At 39.1% G+C, this 22,945-nt stretch overlaps 1 protein-coding gene and 1 long non-coding RNA gene across 2 annotated transcripts in view; both read left to right on the top strand.

Moving 5' to 3' along the window:
* The window catches only part of LOC121526417, a 68,833-nt gene extending 52,079 nt beyond the window's left edge, over positions 1-16,754 (top strand). The window contains exon 3 of the long non-coding RNA XR_005993316.1: positions 16,683-16,754. This is a non-coding gene — a long non-coding RNA (uncharacterized LOC121526417). The remainder of the gene's footprint in view (positions 1-16,682) is intronic.
* Positions 16,755-16,825: 71 nt separating this feature from the next.
* pik3cb (phosphatidylinositol-4,5-bisphosphate 3-kinase, catalytic subunit beta) overlaps positions 16,826-22,945 on the top strand; it is a 58,264-nt gene continuing 52,144 nt past the window's right edge. The window contains exons 1-2 of the mRNA XM_041805741.1: positions 16,826-16,901; positions 21,351-21,579. Of these exons, the coding sequence (XP_041661675.1) occupies positions 16,860-16,901; positions 21,351-21,579 (271 nt within the window). The 5' untranslated portion in view covers positions 16,826-16,859. The remainder of the gene's footprint in view (positions 16,902-21,350; positions 21,580-22,945) is intronic.

The following is a 22,945-nucleotide window of genomic DNA, read 5'->3' as shown; positions in this document are numbered from 1 at the left end:
AACAAATGAAGTAGTGCACATGTGCTACTCTTGTGCAGTCCACCACTGCCTCAGACTGTTAATGACTGAGTTTAAAATTGATGCCAAAGCCACTCGGGGGACATGCAAAAACATTTTCTCTGCCCAGACAAGCTTTTGGTTTGACTCTTTGCTCTTGTTTTGGAAAGAAATGTAGTCCAGTTCCAATTAAATGTTTTAAAATGGCATTTTGAAACCCATTTCAGGTCAAAGAAATATTGCACCCTCTGTGATTTAAAAATTGCAGCAGGATATATTGTGATTTAATCTAAATTTAGAATAATTATGCAGCCCTACACCTGACCCCCTTTTTTCATTTGAAAAGTTGCAATATGCATCACAGAAAGAAAAATATCTTATATGTTTTTCAAATACTGTTCAGCCCTTATTCAAAAAACTAGGCAAAAAATAAATGCTTGGACTAAAAGTAAAGACTAAAACGTGAGGTCTTTTTATGGACTAAAACGTCTCGAGTTTTTGTCAACTAAAAGGATAGAAATGACTGAAATGAGACTAAAACTAAAAGACATTTCATCTAAAGACTAAGACTAAAATCAAAAAAAGCTGCCAAAATTAACACTGGTCTACATGCCTAAATACATTGGCTGCTGCTGTGTGGTTGGCTCATGAGGCATTTCTGTCAATGAGCAGTTGATCAGGTGTACCTAAAGAAGTGGCCAGCGAGAGTACATCATGTTAACTGTGAATATTATCTTGATGATTTCTGTTATATATACAGAATTTATTTACACGTATAATAGTGTAAGATTTACTGTAATCTCAATAATGTGCAAAATAATAGTAGTTATTTGTACTGAGTAAATGGTGAGCTCAAAGTTACCACAACTTGTTTTCACAATAAATTTCTCTAACCTAAAAATGCTGCATATTAAGTATATCTCTAAATTGTGAACCCAAAGCAGCTAAATCACTGATAGCTTAAACTAAATACTAATGGATCACTTGGAAACACTTAAGACAGGGCCGCCTTTATGTGACACAATAAACTGTTTCTGTAAGAGAGGTGCTTCTGCATACTTTGAATTCTTTTCATGTCTGTAAGAGCAGAAAAAATGTTGTTTATTCTAACCATGCAAAAATGTTTATCCAAGATCAAGTTGACTGGGCTGGAAAAAAGTCAGCATCACTGGAAATAACTCCAGGAACCTCAGCCGCTGATTCAGCGTTGATCATCGTTTTTATGAATGACTGGTGGGGACTTTTGCTCTGGGACTTGTTTGTCACTCACGCCCTGTTTGGTGTCACTGCTTCCTGTCTGAGAGGCAGCCGTGTGCCACTGTATCACTGGAGGTGGTTAGCACCCTGGAGCGCTTTCAGCTGTCAGATGTGGTCAGGTCACACACAAATATATATACACACTCTTCCATTCACACAGGCTCCCACTCACTGACTTCATTTACATTTTCTCTCACATACAGTTTTCAAGAAGATGATCTGTCTCCTTGTGACTGTGAGAATATTTTTACAGGGCATTTTTGTCTCAGCACACTTCCTCATTTCTAGTTCTATGAAGCGTCTCTGTTTCCTGGAGGAAGCAGTGCTGGGATGATGGTAAGATTTAAACTGGCACCACCATGCAGTCTGGGTTTGTCCAGTACAGTTTGGGAAGGTTTGTTACAGTAAAACCTTAAACGTTATTTACAGGAAAATTGTTTTATTTTGCCTTTAATTACTATAAACAGTGTTACATTTTATTTCTTCACTGTTTGGTGAACTTTTGCCTGAAATTAAAACTAAATTCACCTGTTTTTGTTGCTGTGGTATCTAAACAGGTATTCATATTGTTTGATTTTAACTAGTAAGGTATCAATATTTAAAATTCTGGTATCATGCCAACTCTTTGTCACACTACAAATTATTTATCATGCCCTCCTGTACAGGCCCAATGTTTTATGATGGGCTTCGAAGGATGCAGTTGGGCCAAAATACAGCTAAATTCTTGCAGTTTTATCTGGCCCCAACTCCATCTTTGAGGGTCAGCTTTGTAAGCTTTGTACCCCAATAGAGTCCTGTCAATGACATAGGTCTTGACAGATGGGTTGTTTTGCTGCCTTTTCCAACGTTTGGCCATGGAATCATAAATAATTGCGTATCATACTGAACTGATCTGGACCGGACCGCTTGGAGGAAAAGTAGCTCTACTGATCAAAATAAATAAAGTTCTGATGGATGGTAAAACAAAAAAGGATATTTGCTGAAATAGAAGTGCATTGTGAGATGTTCAAATTAAATGTAAATGCAGCAAAGCCTCTTTGTACAGAATACAAGCATACAAACATGTTCAGTCATAGACGGAGCCTCTAAGTGTGTCAGAGGTTAAATGACTGTAAACCCACGTGTTTACTGACTACATCCACTCCTAAATACAGTAAATCTAAGTACTGCTGATTCACACACAACACAAACACACACTCCATCTGCACACTTCTCCAATCCCAGACAAGCACATACTCTGTTCTGAGCTAACAAGCTCTAATATCCAGCCAGATTTTACATAGTAAGTACATTGTGCACAAAGCTACAACCACGCTCCTTTCATCTCTGCTGCTCTGAAACGTTACGTTGTTTGGTGAGAGTTACCTGAGGAAGTTTCCTGTGCTGTGTCAACAGTGATGGAGATAAAAGAATTCCCTTAATGAATGTATCATGTGCTTTTTCTAGGATAATTTTTCGGTTTTTGTTGACTTTCTGTTTTTGATCACAAGACGCACAAGTACAGCTGTGTGGGTGCAGCAACATCAGTATCACTGATGTGTCTGGGCTCGTTTGGTGTTAGGAAGTGAAACAAGATGATGTCTAGATGATGTAGTGAGATTGTTTTTTATTTTCTATATCATATGTGAATCAGATTTGGCCACAACTAGTTATTTTTTATGGAGATGCACAATGTTAGCTTGATATTGGTGTCGACATGATATAAACATTTTTTGCTGATAATTGAACCAATAAATCAGCTGTAAATATTGGCCGTATAAGCAAATAAGTTTGTAGAGGTTTAGGAGGGAACAACAGACTTTTTTTCTTTTTTCACTCACATTCCTGAAACTTTATAGGGCTTTAAGATATGAAGATTTAGGTGAAAACTACATTTATATATTGATTTCAATATCTGTATGGGCTAAAATTAATATATAAGCATCTGCATGTCAAACATCTGCAAAAATCCAATATCATTCATCCCTCATATAGTATTATAAAATATAATTTTAACCATAATACCATTAAATCCATTTTGTTAGAATACAATCTGAATACAAAACACATGATTTCATCACAACTTGATGGTATTAGGGTTTAACATTTAATCGCAAATTAGATTAAATCAGAATCTGGCCTGCTGCAATTTACAAATCGCAGATGTTTCAGTATTTCTGCAACCTGAAATATGTCAAAATACCAGTTTATTATTTTGTTTTTTCAGCAGAGATTTTATGCACATTATGCTAACATTCAAATGTTTATTTTATCATGCTGTACACAAATCCTGTTTTCTGTGTTTATGAATGTTTTTGTAAATGAGAACAAGAATGATGTAAAAATGAGCATCCCCTTCAATATAGCAATATCAAATCTGCAATATGAGTCATAGTAATTTCAATCAGACATTTTTCAAAAAGTGTTTGTAATTCTATCTCACATTGTATAGTGGTGTTGTACTAAAGACCACACCATCCGAGACCAAGACTAGCCCCAGACCAGAGTGCACCAAGAGAAGACCAAGACTTCTGAGGGTTGAGAAAAAATGAAGACCAAGACCAAAAAATCATTTTTTAAAACAAGGTTAAACAGTCAAAGAGCATTCTCTCTTTAATTTTATTTTTCCTTTACAATAAATTTGACAGATATAAACAAGGTGTTTGAAACTCTTTCATGCACAACATGAGGTGAATGAGGCCTAAATTGTTCAGAGGTATTTCTGACAGAAATAAATTGGACTGATGTCTGAGTTTTGCTGGTTTAGCTTTGTGTTGTTTCAACAAGTGCTTCTTCTTATTATCACATAAATGAAGTCTATCAACAGCAGATCAGTGCTGGTCTCGACTGGTCTGGATGGAAAATCCCGAGTCCAAGACAACCAAGACATTCAAAATGTGGTCTTGAGACCGGTCTCACGACCAAGACTGTTCTCGAGTACAACAACACTATTTTGTTGGCTATTGTATAGAATTATGTAATGCTTCTATTTGTTGAAAAATACATAAGATGAGAAACCTAAAATAAATGCATATTAAATCACAATCACAATATTAGGGGAACATTTGCAATTAGATTATTTTTATAACTCGTTCAGCCTGAGATGGTATTGCTCCTTCCAGTTTAGTGATATTAGTTGGATTAGGGTTCTGTTAGTTCCCTTTGTGATATCTTTACAAGATGGCCCTCAGTGCTGGTCAAATATAACGTAACTGTAACACAACCAACTGCCAACAGACTGTAGATGTGGCTGCTGGACTTTCTCTCCAGACTCTACTACCCTGATGTAAACAAACAGTGAACAGATATCATCTTGTAGCACTTAACAGGTAAATTGTATAAAGGCTATGTCTGATTAAACTGGCATATGGACAAGAGCAATGAGTCACTGAACTTTACGTAATTATTATCTGTTTAAAACCTTCACAAGAATCTGTTCTTCTGTAAGCTGTCCTGACTGTAGTTTAATCATTAATTGAGAAAATGCTTTGGTTTGCATAGTGGACAGGACTTTAATACACTGTCTCCACCAGTCTAAGCCCTACTGTGCAGACTTTCCCTCCAAATGTTTAACACATCAGAACTTGTCCACAGGAGTATTTTGGCCCTGTCTTTTGTCCAAAGAGAGGAGGTGGAGATGGTACCCCAGCCCATGCTGTGTCACTGACACACCTACTCCCCCCTTGCTGGAAAGACTGACTCAGACCCGTGTGTCTCAGACTCCTTTACCAGAGTACATGTTTGCAGTGACGAGTTGAAGAGTTCTTAGATCCTCTTTGTGAACTTTATTTTTAGCATAGCATGGAAGAAAATGTGTCACAGGACCCTTAATCATCAACCCTGACCTTTTTACACATAGACACATTTATGTTAGCCCTTCTTTTTCAATCAGTCACACCCACAAACCCACGGACACACGCTTTATTGTCGAGCCTCTCACAGGCCTGTTAGTGTCAGACAGAAAGTGCCTTAGAAAGAGAGTGCTGAGTAACACCAGTGTTTAAATAACCGTAATCACATCTGGCCTGAAAGCTTCACAACATGTCACTGTCACTGGTTCAGACGGACCACTTCCATTAACAGCAGCTCTTTGCTTCACATGTATTATTTAAGGTCAATTTTATGGCTAGTTTGAGTGAACTGTGTTTTAAAGATGCTTATGTTGTTTTGCTTTTACCTATATGTGGGTTTATTTTAAACCAAACCAGTTTCTACATTAGTAAAGCCTCGTTTTGATCTTCTTTGTCCTGTTATGCACTGACACGCCCCTTAGAGAAGCTTAATCTGACAAAAAGAATCAAAGATGTGAACAGATGACAGGCCTCTTTTTTATCAGACAGCTGTAGTTTGTAAAAGGAAGCAGTTAAGACACATTTGGTGCAAAAACAAATCTTTTGCATGAAGATAAAGATGAATTTTTTAACCCTACACAGGCAACTAAATAACAGGGCTTTTTATATCCACCAGCTGTCAGCCAAAAAATAGATCATTAGTCTCTTAATTTAACCTGCTGCTCAAGTTGCACCAACTTTGCCTCTACATTTCAACGATCTTGCATTAACTTTTGAAATGTTGCAATGTTTACATAGAACTAATACTACAGTGTTAAAATCACTCATTTAATGTCTGAACTTTGGTGTTAAATCAGGTTTGTGACCCAAGTTTTAAACCCTGAAAGTCTTCATTTAATTAAAAAGTTTACAGATGTAAACACATAGGTGTTATTTCTAACACAAAATGGATTTTTGCAACACTGTCATCACCAGTTTAAATGCATGCATTGTGCAGAAGTGCACATCAGTGTTTATTTCGTCGACTAAAACTCTTACTAAAAATGTTTGTTGACCGTGACAAAAACTAGACTACTAGCCAAAGATAGAGCTGTGATGACAAAAAGTGACAAACAGTGAGTTTAGTTTTTATCAAGCTGACTAAAACGAGATTAAAATGTAATGTAGTTTTCGGTGGACATTCAAAATCCATGATATTGCTCTACTGGTGGTAAATCTGTCAAAAAGCAATGCATCTGTATCCCTGAAAGCAGGGACCCCAGGTTAGACAGAGTGCATGGAGTGCACCACCATGACTTGGTACCAGATTTAGGCAAGAGAATAAATGCTTGGACTGCAAGACAGAAATGTGAGGACTTTTTATGGTCTAAAACTAGACTTAAATGTACCCTTGCAATAGTCTCCCAGCACCACCCAAAGGCAATAAAACACTCCAGAATTAAACTATAACATAAGAAAGCCTTATTTTGGCTCTTACAGTTAGCAAAGGGATAGGTGTCAGACAACTTAGTCCAGCTGTTCCAACATTAAAGCACAACCCAGTAACGAACCAGAACATCACCTGTCATTGTAATTAAGTTGACGCACTGTAATCAGGTAGAACATGTGCTCTCTCCTCTCCAAGTTCAATGTCTGTGATAACAACAGCATACAGTGAGTGTACTAACTTTGCACAGCATCTCTGTTGGTCATCCTGGGGCTTCAACTCAGCTGGACTTTAGCCCAGCGATTTGTATAGTAAAAACAACTGTTTAAATGTGTGGATGCTGCTAAAGTGCCAGTTTTATCAGAACTTGACAACATTTCTTCGTTAAAAGAAACAAAGAACAGCAGTGAGTTGATTTCTTTTCAAAAACCACAAAAGTCGAGTACTGACATGTCTGTAGTCGCCATGTTTCACGGTATTCTTCAGTAGCTGTGCACACGCAGCTCGATAGCGGCTACATCACGTGTTTTGTTGCTCTGATTGGTAGAGATGTGGCGGATAGAACATTCACCCAATCACACTGTTTTTCAGATCGTCTGCATTTTCTCAGACGTTTCCTATTGAAGCTTTGCCAGATGGATGTGTGAAACAAATCCATCTGGTGTGTCAGGTTAGGAAATAAATGCCATGATATGAATTTAGACCATATCGCTCAGCCCCAGCAAACACAACTTTCTCATAGCAACGCATTAAAAAGCTAATGTTTTAAAATAACAGATCAAATCTCTCAACAGTGTGAGCTTCATGCCTGGAGCAGCTAAACTTTTTGTTGATAGTTGATAACTGACCTAGGACTATTTAAAACTGCAAAAATATACAGAGTTACAGTTTGTTTTCAACTGTTATGTAATACAAAATCTGCCTTTGTTTGCATAGAAAACCGGCACAGCAAATGTAAGCAGGATCCTATTTCTGCAGCCTCAAACTCAGTCATCAAAGTCTGCCTGAGGAGCCGTGAACTGAAGGATCACGATGAAACACGGTTTATGTCTGAAACTGTAGCTACAGTAACTGAACTGTACCCTTCAGGCTCGGCTGTTTGTTGTCACATGAAACTCGCTCGCTCTTCTCCCTGATCTCACAAACCCACTTGTTCTCGTCTGATCCAGCCGCTGAAACCTGACCTCTCAGCAGACCTCTGGCTGTCTGCCACCATACCCTCAATAACCCTGCTCACCTGTGAATATATGCAGCACAGAGTGAGAGAGGCCAAGTGCATCAGCATCACAGACACACTGCTCAAGCTGTCTGTTTTATAAATCATCATGTGTGGAACCCATCGATGATGAGACAGGAGTTTCTATACATAAATGTTTGTATTCTTCTTCATCCATCCCTGAGCAGTCAGTGTTGTCAATGAATCACTCAGACAGATTTGGTGTTGTGTTACTTTTCATGTGTGTAACTGTGCACCTTTGTGTCTGCTCTCTAACTGCTCGTTTGAACACTTGTCACTGCCAGAAAGTTTGTCACTCAGACATAGCAGTTCTGCAGCGTTTAATTTTCAAGGCCGGTCAATAGCATTCATTTTTGTCTTCATGAGGTTCCAGGTGATTTCCCACCTGGAACCACGTATGTTTTGGGCCATTGTCGTGTTTGAAGACAAACAAACGACCTAGACCCAGTTTTGCTGCTGTCTGCTTCAGGTTTTCTTTCAAAATCTCCACATATTCTTCTTTCTTCGTGATTCCTTCCACCTATATGAGATTCACAGGAGCATCCCCACAGCATAATACTCCCACTGCAATGTTTCACTGTGGAGACCGTGTTCTTTTAAGGTATTATGCCTATCACTTCTTTGTTCAAACATAAGCAATGTCTTTATGGCCAAAGAATGTTTGGTCTCATCTGACCAAAGGACACACTTGGAGTATGCATAATCCTTCTTCAGGTTTTCTAAGCAAACTTCAGTTTGGCTTGGAGGAGTCTCTTCTGCAGAAGTGGAGTTTTTTCTTGGTCCATTCCTGTGCAGGGCTCTAGCGATGGTCTTCTTTGAGACTACAACTCCTGATTTGGCTAAGTCCTTCACTAGAGTCTTGGCAGTTGTTCTGGAGTCTTCAGACACATCTCTCACTAGTTTTCTTTCCAGGGTCTTTGAAAACGTCCTCTTCTGCCAGGCTTGTTCAGTACCGAGTGGTTCTCTTTAATTTCTTGATTTTACTTCTCACTTTAGTTCTTGACACTTAGAAGTGCTGTGATAACTTTGTATATCCTTCTCCTGCTTTGTGAGCTTCAACAATTCTGTTTCTCAAGTCTAAACTGATTTCTTTTGGTTTTGCCACAGTGCTTTCTCAACTAAGAGCTCAAACCCTGGCAGAAGTTTTTACACTGTGTGTAAAATAAAAGACAACCCTCAGTTTTAACTTGATTTTACAAGCTCTGAGCATTACAAAGCTAAAGCACATTGTTGCACAACTGCTGAGGCTAATAATTTGGACCCTGGTTTGTTTTTCTTTTCTGTGAAATAATTTTGATTCTGTCTGCTAAGTAAAATAGTGTAAACATCCAAAATAAAACTAGGATGTCTGGAAAATCGTTGTTAAAAACTCTTGCTTTGTTTAGCAAGAAAAGGAAATTTTATAGGGGGGCTAATAATTTTGTCCTCCTCTATAAATCCATATGTAAGAAATTTATTTCTCTTTGTTTGGGTTTAAAAGGCCTTAAAAGACTTAAGTTTGTTTTTTAAAGTGTACAGCAACCTGTTTACATATGAATATCAGCTCTGGAGATATGTGATTTAAGCCAACTAAATGCCCTCTTCTCCATCCTCTTTCTTGCTGCACCTGCAAGTGCATGCATGCCGAAGCAGAAAGAAACAACTCCAACTCCTATGATTTGTCATAATCAGTTGAACCAAGGGTAAGAATTTAGACCCTGAAAGTATGACAGTTAGTTAATGATTGTATGTGCTATTGTTTAATAAGGTTATTAAAGGATTACATGGCATGCTTTGTACTCTATTGGGAGGGACAGGCAGCTGCAGATGAACATAAAAGAGAGAAAGAGTGTGACATATATCAGTAAAGTAATGCTACACCAAAGGCATTTAACTTATCTAACACTAAATGTTAAATGCTAGCATTTTCACAACATTGAATTGAATCCCATCTTCTCCTCATAGCCTGCAATCCTGCACAGTAGTTTTATACATGCTCTTGTGCTGCCTTTGAACATATTATTGTCATTTCCAGATTTTGATTGTCCATTTTTATCAGATTTCCAAACATCAGAATACATTTGATCCTCACACAGGATCAAACACTGAAGGCTGTTTCCATTTTCATGGCTGATAATGTTAAGTGGTCGAGAACCCAGCAGATACTGCACCATCCTCAGACACGTGACATACAGTCAGCTCATCCGCTGCTAGCCCAAGCACTTAACTTGCAGGGGAAAGACCATTAGAGGCAATCAGGGCTGTCGTTTTTAATGGGAGGATGGAGATGAAATGGAGATGGACCTGTGGCCTGGTGGAAGAGTTAATGTACCGGGCCATTTGAGGACTTGCTGATGAGAAAACGGCAGGTGAAAGTGGTGTGATAGTGCAGCTGTGGTTGTGGCACAATCCTGAACGGAAACCAAACTGTGGGCTGGTTTTACATCAGCAGCTGGGAGGCCACTTACTGCAGTTAGCCGTAGAGTTTTCCTGCAAATGTGCACGTTGATTTTGTCCTTACATTGCCATTTTTCAAAAGTTGTATACACAGGAAAAGTCGACTGTCAGGATGTTTCTATATTAGTTTTAACTCTATATAACATCATTTTATATTGAATAGAGCCCCAATTTTTTTAAAAAGGAGAAAAAATAAAAGTAAGCGGCGGAGAGAGGCGTAGCTGAGCAGTGCCACTCATCTTTTGTTACTGTTTTGCTTGGGACCCCTCTACCAGTGGAAATGACACACAGGGCTATAACTCCAGATAGCAAAAGGGTGTCTTTTTGCACTGTTTCTTTATCAGTGACACGTTCTATCTTTTCTACTCTTACTTGACCATTACATTAACGTGGTCACAAAGTGGAAAAAATAAATCTGAGGGGAGCTACAATCATTGGTTTAATGTTGTGAAGCATGACTCTATGCAGGGCCTCATCTGATTGGACAAATTTTGCATGCTGAGGATGAATTCATGGCAAGTGTCATTTTAAAAGTTCGTTTCTAATATTTAATGCCATCTTTTGTGCAGAGATTTTATCCTGAGATCGTTTTATATCACAAAGATGAGGATAATACAATTACATTTTTAGCCCTAATTCCCCAGATTCTGAGATTTGAGTCGTCTTGTCTCAGTGGCAGACAGAAATAGCCTTTCCCAGCCTGTGGTTTTATACACGTAGAGAGTAATGGAGGCTTGGTGACCTCCTCCTGTGTGATAATTACCTCAGCATGGTTTTGGGTGTAAATGTGTGTGTTTTGGGAAAGCTTCCATGGTGCTTATGTATTTATGTCCACTTTTAGCCGGTATTATCCATCTTAGTGTAAGTGTTTTCTTTGTGCAAGAGGGTGCCTGTGTCTGTGTGTGCGTTCTCTGCCTGGGGACCAGCTTGTCGGGGGGCTGACCTTTTGTTCTGTTTGCTTAGTGGGCATTCCTCTGAGCACTGGCCCTCACCCAAGTCAAATTCTCCGGTTTAAATACTAGTCACTTTCCATCCCTGCCGGCATGACGGCAGCAATGAAAATGCCCAATATCTTTTTATTTCTAAAGTCAAAAATCCAATGTTGTGGTCATTGTGTGTTGCAGGTAACGTTCAATGTATGATAGAGGGAGATGTCTCACTTTAAATATGAACCACTCTTATCATCCGTGTAAAGTTTTCTACAGCTGATGTTGAATCACATGCCTCTGTCACCTTCATGTTAAAGAATAATAGAATGCTGCATGGTGATGTTTTTTATAAGTGCAATTAGTGAATGATTAGTCAAAGTTTTTCTTATCTTGATTTTTGGACTGCCTCAGGAGCTAAAATGTGTCAAGGTGAAGACCTCTCCTAGTTTCAGATATGCATAAGTGGTAGTCAAGCAGTCAACTGAGGATTTTTGCCTTTACATCAATATTGCATTTTGTTTTACACAATCACAACATAAACAAAAGAGCAGTAGAACATGCTGGTGAACAGAAAACATAATGAAGCAGTTTAATTACATGCACAGTGATCACTGTGGTCTGGAGCCATACAGTCTACAGTGGGATGAAACGAACTCCCAGTTGCCAAGGGTGAACTTTCCTGAACATTTCCTGCTTTGTTCACACATTATTTGCTCCTGGCTTCATGCTAAACATATTCTGGAGTGAGGAAGTTCCATGCTTAGGCAGGGAAAAGTCTGAGGGAAAAACTTTGGCTTACATTTGATTTCATTTGCAGTTCTGTGCAGGGCACACGCAAGATAATTTTGCTGATTTGGGTCAGATTTACCCATTCTGACCTAAGTTGGTAAAGGCCCAAAATTCTAGCTGGAACCAGGGATTATCTTAACCGATCTTATTGTGGTGTGAGATGTGTTAAGTGGGATTTCACACGGAATGCACAATATTATCTGCATGATAATAGCAGAGATGCATGATACTATCTGCAATATATAAGTACTGGCAAATGTGAAAATTTCTGCAGATAATTACAGCCAATATATCAGCCACTCATATCAGCAGTATCGATCATAAAGCAGCCTTTAATATCAGTAAATGTACAAATATACCATCAGATAGGTGGCTACCTAGGGCACCACACACACAGGGAACCCACCGTGAGCCCTGAACAGTCTGAATGAACCCCCAAATGTAAATAACTTTCTGCTTGCCTGCTCCTCTCTCAGCTCTGCTTGACTCAGCCTCTTTGCACTGCAGACACTTGGTGTTCTTTACAACAAAACCGGTGCCGCTTTGGTATCAGCTAGGAGGTGCTGTAAAAAAAGGATTTACCTCGGAATCGCATACACTGATCTCTAAGATTCTGAGTCGATTCAAAATTTCCAAAAATGGTTAAAATTAAGTTTATACACTTTTTATTACATCCTAAGTGTGTTTTCAACATCAAACACACAGCTGGTGTTTTCCTCCGTCAGCTGCAGAAGGATTTATGTTGAGCTGTTAGCATTAGCAACTCTAGCTCTCAGTGTAATGCTTACATTAATGTGGCTGACACACTTACTGTATGTACTGTCTTCGCTGTCTGTGGAGCCCTGAGTTTCTCAGCCTGTCCCGGTTTGACAAAAGAAAAGTTTGAAGACTCACTGTGGGTTCTACAATCCCAGGTATGAGGAAACTTGGCCTAGTGTGTTTGCTAAGTGTGCTAAGCTTCTTCAGAGTCTTCTTCATGTCTGAGTTCAAATCATACAGGCACATTCACCTGGAGTAAAAATAATCAGAACAACAAACAAAATGCTTACCAGCACGGACAAAAAAAAAACAGAATCTATCATCTTTTTACATCAAGTACCGGTGTTACAGTTTAATGGGTGACTGTGTTAACTTGTGACTACACCTTAAATGTGTCTGGGCCAATGATGGATTTCGAAAAAAGTTAAGGGGGCCCATTATTACGTTTTTCACTAAGTTCCTATCCTCTTAGCATGTATTAAACATCACAGAAAATGCCTCAGTTTTCACAATGTTGTTACACCACAGCAAATGACCACACATAGCTGAATATGTCACCAGAAGACATGGTCACTAGTTAAACCATAACACCTGCACTCCTACAGCATCCTTAAGTTTTAAGATCATATTTCCTCTGACTAGTTCATTGCTGTAAACTTTTATTATTGTGATAAGCAGCGAAAAAACATTACAAATATGCTAATAAAAGTAATAATTTGAACACATGTACTAAAATTTTTAAAGAGAGATAATAGCTTGTAGCATGTAAGTGCACAGCAAATTGGAGTAGATGCTAAAATAATCGCCTCTTTATAAGAAATAAGGGATGTGATGTGAATCGGGAATCAGTTTGAATCAAAAATCGGTTCTGAATCTAATCATGACCCCAAGTATCAGAATCAAATTGAATCATGAGATACTTAAAGATTCACATCTCTGGTATCCGCCAAAATAAGTTTGGAACTATCTGCATATAAGATAGTGGCAAAAAGTCATTATCATGCATCCATACCTATTTTGGTTGGATTCCCCCCTTCTGACCAAAGGCCCAATTATCAGATGGATCTAAAGAGTTTCCTTTAATGTGCTAAGAGTGATATTTCCATCACTGACCTGCTCAGAAGACAATCAGAGCTGCTCCAACTTGATCAATTAAACATGTTCTGTTTTTACATAACCCTGTTGGGTGGGGTGAGGATCGAGGACAGTCAGGCAGGCATTAGCTGGATTGTTACATGGCATACAGCAATAGTAACCTTGCAAAGCAGATGGATACGCCCATTTACTTGTTTCTCACTGTCGAAGCCATCTTGTTAAGGTCCCGTCTGAACCGTTTGGGCTCGGTTAGAAAGTGGCAGGACCAATCAGCAACAAAGGTCAGTACTTTAAGGCACAGCAGAGTCGTGACGTTAGCAGGCAGCAGCAAGAGGCCGGTGCAATTATGGCGGAAGAGCTTAGCGTGGATGCTGCTAAAGCGCAACCTGACCCGCCAGATGTATTTGTTTCACACATCCATCTGGGAAAGCTTCAATAGGAAACGTTTGAGAAAAGGCAGAGGCTTTGGAAAAACCTCGGAGTGTGATTGGATGAACGCTCTGTCTGTCACGTCTCTTTGGGCCAATAAGAGCAAAAAAACACGTGACATAGCCACTATCAAGCTGCGCGTGTGGAGCAAGTGAGGGATAACGCGAAACATGGCAATTATAGACATGTAAGTACTCGACTTTTGTGGTTTTTGAAAAGAAAACAACTCACTGCTGTTCTTTGTTCTTCTTTTAACAAAGAAATGTTGTCAAGTTCTGATAAAACTGGCGCTTTAGCAGCATCCACGCTAATCTCTTCCTCCATAACTGCATCAGCTCTTGCTGCAGAGATGCAGATTCGCACATGATTTCGTCCTGTCACTTTCTAACCAGGCCCAAACATTTAAGATGGGAGCTTTGCAAGATGGATTTGCCAGTGAAAAACCAGGAAACGGGCGTATCCATCTGCTTTGCAGGGTTAGCTAAAGCGTAAGTTTTATCAGAACTTGACATTTCCAAGTTAAAAGAAGAACAAAGAACAGCAGTGAGTTGTTTTCTTTTCAAAAATGAAAAAAGTTATTCCTACGTCACGAGTTTTGTTGCTCTGATTGCCGGTAGAGATGTGACAGACAGAACGTTCATCCAATCACACTCCGAGTGCCTTTTCTCAAATGTTTCCTGTTGAAGCTTTCCCAGATGGATGTGTGAAACAAATCCATCTGGCATTTCAGGCATAGCCAATAAGGACGCAATTTGACTGAGGAAGCACAACAAACACAGCCATGGCAACAATAGTAAATGTGAAGTATAAAGTTAAGGATGCACCTATACCGATCCTGGTATTGGGTATCGGCCTGATCCAGTCCCTCAAAGCTGGTAGGTTATCTCCTGGAATTTGTATTCCACAAGTTACAGACATGGTCAACTGGCAGAATAAAAGCACAGACGTACCACTGGATTAAGGCAACCAGCTCTAAGCCTTTTTTACAAGGTTGTTTGCACTATTTTCTCACAGAATTGTCTTTTTTTTTTACAGTATGTGGTTAAAAACACTTGTGTAATACAGTTTTGTACTGGAATGTTACCTCTGATGCACTTTCTTTGTTTTTTGCTGCATTACCAGTCGACAGGGTATAAAAGTTTACAATTGAATAGTAATTTCTGTAAGTTCTGAAGCGTTGTTTTTACCAAACTGCTGGTAAACATTTAAACACTTTATAGTTTAAATAAATATAAACTTCAGTAATCTATATGTACTCATTTTTTGCCTTTAACCCAAAACAATTACCAGTCTTATCTTACAGTAGGGCATGCAGGTTATTCTTTTAACACTGGTATCGGATCGTATCAGATACCCAAAGTCCAGGTATCGGAATCGGTATCGGACCAGAAAAGGTGGATTGGTGCATCCCTAGTAAAGATAGACTGATGTCAGATGGCAACAGTACATTTCCTGTTAAACCTACCATGGTTAAACTGTCAAGTAGAGTAGCTGAAACAAAATTTCTACAACAGTGGATGTAGCAGGTAGCTAACAGCTAACCATATTTAACTTGTTTGCTCTAAGTTGTGTTTGACCAGACAACGTTTTAAGTTTTGAGGTTGGAGACACTATAAAAAAAATCTGTCATTATACCTTTGGGGTCTCTCCTGTTATCAAAATCTGATGTCACTTTGCAATCATTGTCCCCTGCTGCAGATTTTGGGCTCACTTTGCACCATTTTTTTTTAGTACATAGGTTTGTAAGAAATTTAGAGGTCACTTTGCATGCAAGTGCTTTGCATTTCATTTTACTTGCCTTATTTGGTTTGCCAAACTGTGTTTTATTTTCCTCTCAACTGTTTTTTTAAATAGTAGAACAAACTGATAATATTTTATATGGAAATTGGAGGGATTTTTTTTTTTTTTACAAAATGGTTGATCTCACTCAGACACAATACAGGAAAAAAAAAACATATTTTGAATGTGTACAGCATGGGGATCCACAGAAGCACAAACAAGGCCTTTGATTTTATTCAATTTTTTCAATGGCAATATCAAAATATGGAGTATTTTTGAATTTTCTTTTCTTTTAAGCTGCAAAACATACAAGTCTTCTCCTCAGGAGCTACTTTCTCCAAATGATGATTCATGCTTTTGACTGTGTTTAAACTTTATGTGTCAGGTCTGTGACTTAAAGTCAAGCGTGTCTCAGTATTTCAAACCCTGTTAGAACTGGCCTGAAGATCCGAGTTTTCTTAAAAGAATGACCTAATGACATTTTGGAATAACACCCTGAGCTGTGAGATTTCCGGGAAAGTGTTTGCAGTCAGCACAACATGTGATTATAGCGTGTTCACATGAAATGTCATAGCCTTTAGCTTTAGATCACATAGGATGAATGACTCCTGATGTAACTTTCTGTCTAGGAGATCAGAGGATAATTTAGTCTGTTTAAACCTCCAAGTGACCACTACAAGAGTGTGAAATCATGCCTTTTACTTAAATGATGCTTGGTATAATACATTACACTCCCTGACAGTGGATCTGAAATGTATTTGTGTCCTCTGCTGCTCTAGGTCCTTATGGTTGAGGTGGTGTGTGCTGCCCCTTGCCATGCCTCCTGCCATGACAGACCTCCTGGACATATGCCTTTTCAAGTTTTCATTAATATGTGCCAGAGGAATAGTTTAAGATGCATGACGGTGTGGATCCACACTGTGGACTTTCTTCTGCCCACTGGTATCTACATCCAGATGGATGTTCCTCGCGAGGCCACCATTCAGCACATCAAACTGGTGAGTAGGAAAGAGTTTGATTTACAGTGCTGGTTTAGGTTTAAATGGAAAAAATATCTAACAAACCATAATTCAAGAATACAATCTTCCAAATCTTTACAATGGGTTATTGACAGTACACAGAGACAAACATGCCTGCTAAACTAGCTGGTGACAGATAAATTAAGTAAAATTCTGCCAAATAAGTGGAAATATGGTTAGAGTTTTGGTTGTAAGCTTATGGCTTTTGGTGGTCTTTGCAGCTGCATTTTTTCAAAGTTTTTATAACAAATAAAAATCTAATGAATAAGCCATATTTTGACAGTACAATGAGAAACTACCATACCTTTTTTTACATTAGAAGCACTGGAGCTTTCAGTTACGACGTTCAGCTTGAAAGAGGGACCGGAGCATGACTAGTTTGGTGGAGTCAGACAAAATCTGCTTGCGTCTTAGTTATTTTTCATATATCTCTCTTTTGCGGTATATATTTCACATCCATCTGGGAAACGTCCCGTACACAGTGTTTGGGAAGAGCAGGACCTTAAAAAAAATTTTGGAAGGTGACTTGACAAAGTGTCCGTCACATTATTTGCCAATCAGAGCACAAAGACAAAATAAGGTTGTAGACAGTGTTAATTCCCGCGACTAAAACCGAAGCTAACTTTCTTTCGGTTTCCGGTACAACTAAAACCCTTCGTAGCTACTGCCTTGTTCTCCTCTAATGATGCTGATTGGTTTAGTTTTTGGACTTGGCACAGTAGCTTTAGACTGGAGCTTTGTAAGATGGATCTGCCTGATGGCAGACATGGAGTTTGGCCAACCCATCCGCTTTGCAAGCTTAATTTTCTCGGACTCGAGTGTAACCAAAACACCAGGACCATGTCTGCACCATAAGGAAAATATTAAAGAAACCAAATGCAGACACTGTGGTCTGGTCGATGTTACTTTTCATAATTGATTCCACTTCTGGTCCCTGAATTAACAGTCTAGTAGCCACACTGAGTGTGTCATGTTTGTTGTTTACATCTCACACATCTGGTAGTATTATATGTCCTGAGCTCCCTTGTGTGCCATATAGAGGTTTCCTCCAGTGATAGTGAGTCATTCATAGTTAAGTATGTTTTCAAGACCACCCATGACGCCGTTGGATGCACATGCAAATGTGAACCCAAGGTTAAACAGCAGGCAGCCTTCTAGCCCTAGGCATAGTCATTTGGCCTACTTATCAAAGCCCATGCATCATTTTTAAAGCTGCAAACGTGGTGTCAAGTCAATATCCTAGCCTTTTCACCCATTTCTGCTGTTTAACAAGTAAAAGGATGCAATAGTCTGTTCACACATGGAAAATGATAACTAAATATATTGATCAAACCAAGCAAACCCAGCAATCCAGAAAAATAATCACATATTTTTGTGATGCATTTAACTGTGAAAATAAGCACAACTTGCACAATAAAACCCCACTTACACATGTAAAATCCACAAAGATATAAGAAATATCACTTTGTCTGTGGGGAGTGATTAAACTGACACAAGCTGAAAGTTTCTCACAGTAGCTTTCAATAAAATGTGTGCCCATATATTATCCCATTGTCTTTGCATGCCTATTGTCCTAACAAAGGAAAACACAGTCCACAGACCACACTTTAACACTTACAAGCAAACACAGCCACACAGCTGGGCCGTCAGACATTATCTAATGCCTGTTTTCAGACTTGGCTGGTAACACCGGCTGGGATTTTCGTTGTTTGTGAGCAGCACATCTACACACGAAAAGCTCATGACATCATGCAGGACTGCAGCTGATTTTGTGAAGGACAGAGGTGGCAGATTAATAATTCTTCAGGAAGTTGCTAAAAGAAAGACAAAGCAGGACAACACACCACGGTTGTTGGTGCCAGACATGCAGGTTGAGTTTTTCACAAACTGATGATCTACTGGTAGAACAGAAATAATAATAAAACAATAATGAAATGATAGTAATAATAATATAGTTACTACATTTATTTATAAAGAGCTTTCAATCAAAGTGCTTTACATAGAGATTAAAAGAATACAAATAAAAAAGTTGACAATAAAAACATTAAAGAATCAACAGATATATTGAAACATAAAAAACTGACGAACAATATAAGACTCATACGCAACAGTAAACAAGAGGATCGTTAGCTTTGCTCTAAATACATCAAGGGAGGATGCCTGCCTAATTTCCACAGGTAGACTGTTCCATAGTGTTGGTGGGTGGAAGGAAAAAGCCCACTCACCAACTGTCTTTTTATGGACCTTTGGGACACTCCGAAGCCCAGTCCCCTGGGAACACAAAACACGAGTAGGTACATACAGGTTCACCAAATCAGCCAGGTACATTGGTGCAGTGCCATTCACAATTTTATAAGTTAGCAGTAGTGCCTTAAAGTCTGCTGTAAACTGAACAGGAAGCCACTGAAGAGAGGCCAGCACTAGAGTAATGTGCTCATATTTACTTGCTCTGGTCAGAACATGAGCCACTGCGTTCTGTAGACTACGAAGACTCTTTTTTGGCAAGCCTGACAGAAGGATATTACATTAATCTAAATGCGATGAAACAAAAGCGTGAATAAGAACCTCAGCATCCTGAAACGACAGAACTGGTCTAATTTGGGCTAAATATTCTATTTGAAATCTCTATGGTTGACAGAAAATGGTGTGAAAAAGAGAAAATACCCAGTAAGTATCAGTGCACTTCACCAAAATAAGATGTTTAGAGCTTGACTGTACATCACAGGGTTGATGTTTCACAAGTTTTTAAGACAATTTTTCCAGGAGAGACAATGGGTTAAAAAAAAATAGCTGAGGGCTCAAGGGGTTAACTCAAATTACTTCAATTTTCAGTCAATGCAACTAAATGCATTTTTACCCCATCAACTTCTCATCCCTCTAAACTAATAATGACAGAAAGAGAAATAAATAAAACACATCATCAAATATAAATTAATAGTACTATAAGAGTTAAAATTTACTATTAAAATATCTTAAAATTAATATTGCAAAAATAAACAACTGTTTAATGGTCTTATAGCTTGGAGCTAGAAACTTTCCAGGAGTCAGGTGGCACATGCCCTGATTCACTGAAGGCATTTGAAGGAAGATATAAAAGCAGACTTTGTCTTGGATGGTTGGAGTCCTGGTGATCTGTTTTTACTTTCCTAAATAAGCTTATTGTTCTTTGCTGAATTGTTACCAAACCAAACCAAACCATCATGCTTAGAGAATGATTTTAATTGTTGACCTGTAGAAACTGATATGAATTCTTGTGGACATGCCATTTTATCCCCAGAGAAACCTATGAAAAATGGTAACCCAACTCAAACCAACATTATATGATATCACTGTGACATTTGAAGAACTTTGTTTATCTTCATGGGACTAAATATTAAGGATATGCATGTTCAGGCCTTTACGTTTATTTGACTAAAAACTCAGTTTAAGTGGATGTAGATGCATAAAAGATAGTGTGTTGGTATCCACAGATAAAAGATCATCATGCCCCCAGGGAAGCACAAACACCATGTACAGGAAGCGTAAATGAAGGAGAGAGGGCAATGAAGAGGAAGCCATGAGGGATGGCCTGTTAGCGTAGCAAAAGGGTGAAGTTAAACTTTGAACTTTGCTGTGCCTCCAGGAGCTCCATACTAAGTTCTTCATCAGATATCAAGAACCGGATGAGAGCAGTTTTATGAATGACTCTGTTACATTCATGTTAGAGCACATAGGAATTCCCAGAAAGCACAAGCTTTCAAATCCTTTGTGGAACTTACCATTGAACATTTGCACTTTCTATGTATGTGTAGTGAGTAGAGACAGTTTGCTTTTGAATATTACTATGTGACTAATGTTTATAGCAGTGATCTTCAGACACAATCTTATGAAATGGTTTCTGGGAACATCATATAAAGAATCCTTTTTGCTGTAAACACATGGTTAGTGGAGAGATGTGATCAACATGACATGAAATCACGAGTGTTCCTGGAGATTGAGATATTTAGGAGGAGGGCATATGTGACCTGTTTGCGCCACATCAGAGCTCTCTAACCTCGCTGTGGGAGCACAGGGACATGAATCACGCCTGGATCGGCCTCTGAATGTATTATTCACATCCTGGTCGTCTCACCAAAGACATGTGTCATGTTGCCATGACTCATGTTTGTTCCTAATCATGAAACTTGCACTTTGGTAGCAATGTTATGTAATTATATGTTGTCCCTTTTAGTTTTAAGACTGCGTTTGCATTTTTTGTTAAGTCATGCATGGTTAAACTCCACCGAAAACAATGCCTTAAAGCTGGCTGGAGGATGCTATTTATTCTGGTTGTACACAGTCAAAGGAAGGAATTGTCTAATTGATCCTCCTGGAAGCTTAAACACCTTCCTGATGTTTTGTTTTGACATGCAGACGCACTTAAGTGAAACTTTTTCCTCTCATTTCCAGCTCTTATGGAAGCAGGCTCAGTCATTCCCACTGTTTTCCACCCTTGGCGAGATGGAAAGCCACATGTTCGAGTGCGTCAACCAGGCAGCCGTGCACGAAGAACTGGAGGACGAAACTCGCCGTCTGTGCGACGTTCGCCCTTTCCTACCAGTCCTCAAGCTTGTGACGCGCAACTGTGGCCGAGCAGAGCGCCTCCTGGACTCCAAAATAGGAGTGCTAATTGGCAAGGGTAAGCAACACAACTTTTATTTCTCTCTAATATAAAGGAGAGGATTATCATGCATGCTTTCACGCACATTACTCCCTCCCTGATGGATTCGTTTTCTGTCCTTGTTTGACATTGCCAATAAAGGAAAGCACTTACAACTTAGTAAGTGGGTCAGTAAATCTTTCCCCAACACACATCAAGCTGTAAGCACCTCCTCCTGTACAATAAGCAGCTCTCATACTCAGCACTTTTACCCCAGCCATCAGACACGAGGTCCATCTGCAGCTGGCTCCTATCAGAGGCCCCGCTGTCTGACTGGACGTGTTCCTGACATGTCTAACCCTCCCCTCACCTGTCACTGTGCATTATCTCAGAAAGAGATAAGGTTTTTTAGAGCAGCAGAGGGGATCAACCAATACTTTAGAAATGACTTCTTCATTGCAGTGGTTCTACAATTGTTTAAACTTTGATTCTGCAGCAAAACGTATGTTTCTGCAAAAGGCCAAGATATACTTTATTCCTTATTGTCAAAGACCTGAACTTTGGGTGGGCAACTTTGTAAGAAGTGGCTAGAAAATGAGTCAAATAGAACAATCCAATGCACTGCCTTCTCAAGGTTTTTGCTAGGGATGCACCGATCCACTTTTTTTCATTTCCGATCCAATTCCAATAAATATGTGCCAATACCAATACTGATTCCGATATATATATGTGTATATATATATATATATATATATATATATATATATATATTTATTATTATTATTATTATTATTATTATTATTTTTTTTTTTTTAGATTTTTTTTGGGGCCTCTTCAAGCCTTTATTTGATAGAGGAAGGACAGTGGATAGACTTGGAAACAGGGGAGAGAGTGGGGAGAGACATGGGGCAAGGGGCCACAGGCCAGATTCGAACCCGGGCCGCCTGCGTACATGGGTAGCACCTTAAACCACTCAACCATCTGCGCTCCCATTAATATACAACAATTATTATTGTTGTTGTTGGTGTTGGAGAGGAGGACGTTTTTGTTCCTCTGTCTACCTTAAAAATCGGCACCACCACCACCATATGCGCTCGTCGGAGCGAAACTCACACAGCTGGAGCTGGTTCTAAACTAACGGGACTTTAGTGAAATATTTACCAACACAGTCTCCTCTGACCTCAGACATACAACTTATAAAAGCTCCAGATCAACCAGCTAAATGACTCCTCTGAACAGTCTTGAACACAAACAGGTGAGCCAGTCTGTGTGCTTTGGAGAGAGTTAACTCCTCTCACAGCGAGCCTCAGCTGTGCAATATTATAACTCTTATTGATCATATTTGACATGGAATGAATGAAAAGTCAGTCCCTCCTCGTACAAACTTGAATGAAACAGTGAAAAA

The sequence above is a fragment of the Cheilinus undulatus genome, linkage group 2, assembly GCF_018320785.1.
Source record: "Cheilinus undulatus linkage group 2, ASM1832078v1, whole genome shotgun sequence".
NCBI classification, from domain to species: Eukaryota; Metazoa; Chordata; class Actinopteri; order Labriformes; family Labridae; genus Cheilinus; species Cheilinus undulatus.
Note: the sequence above shows the minus strand (reverse complement) of the source record. Positions and strands in the feature narration are given on the sequence as shown.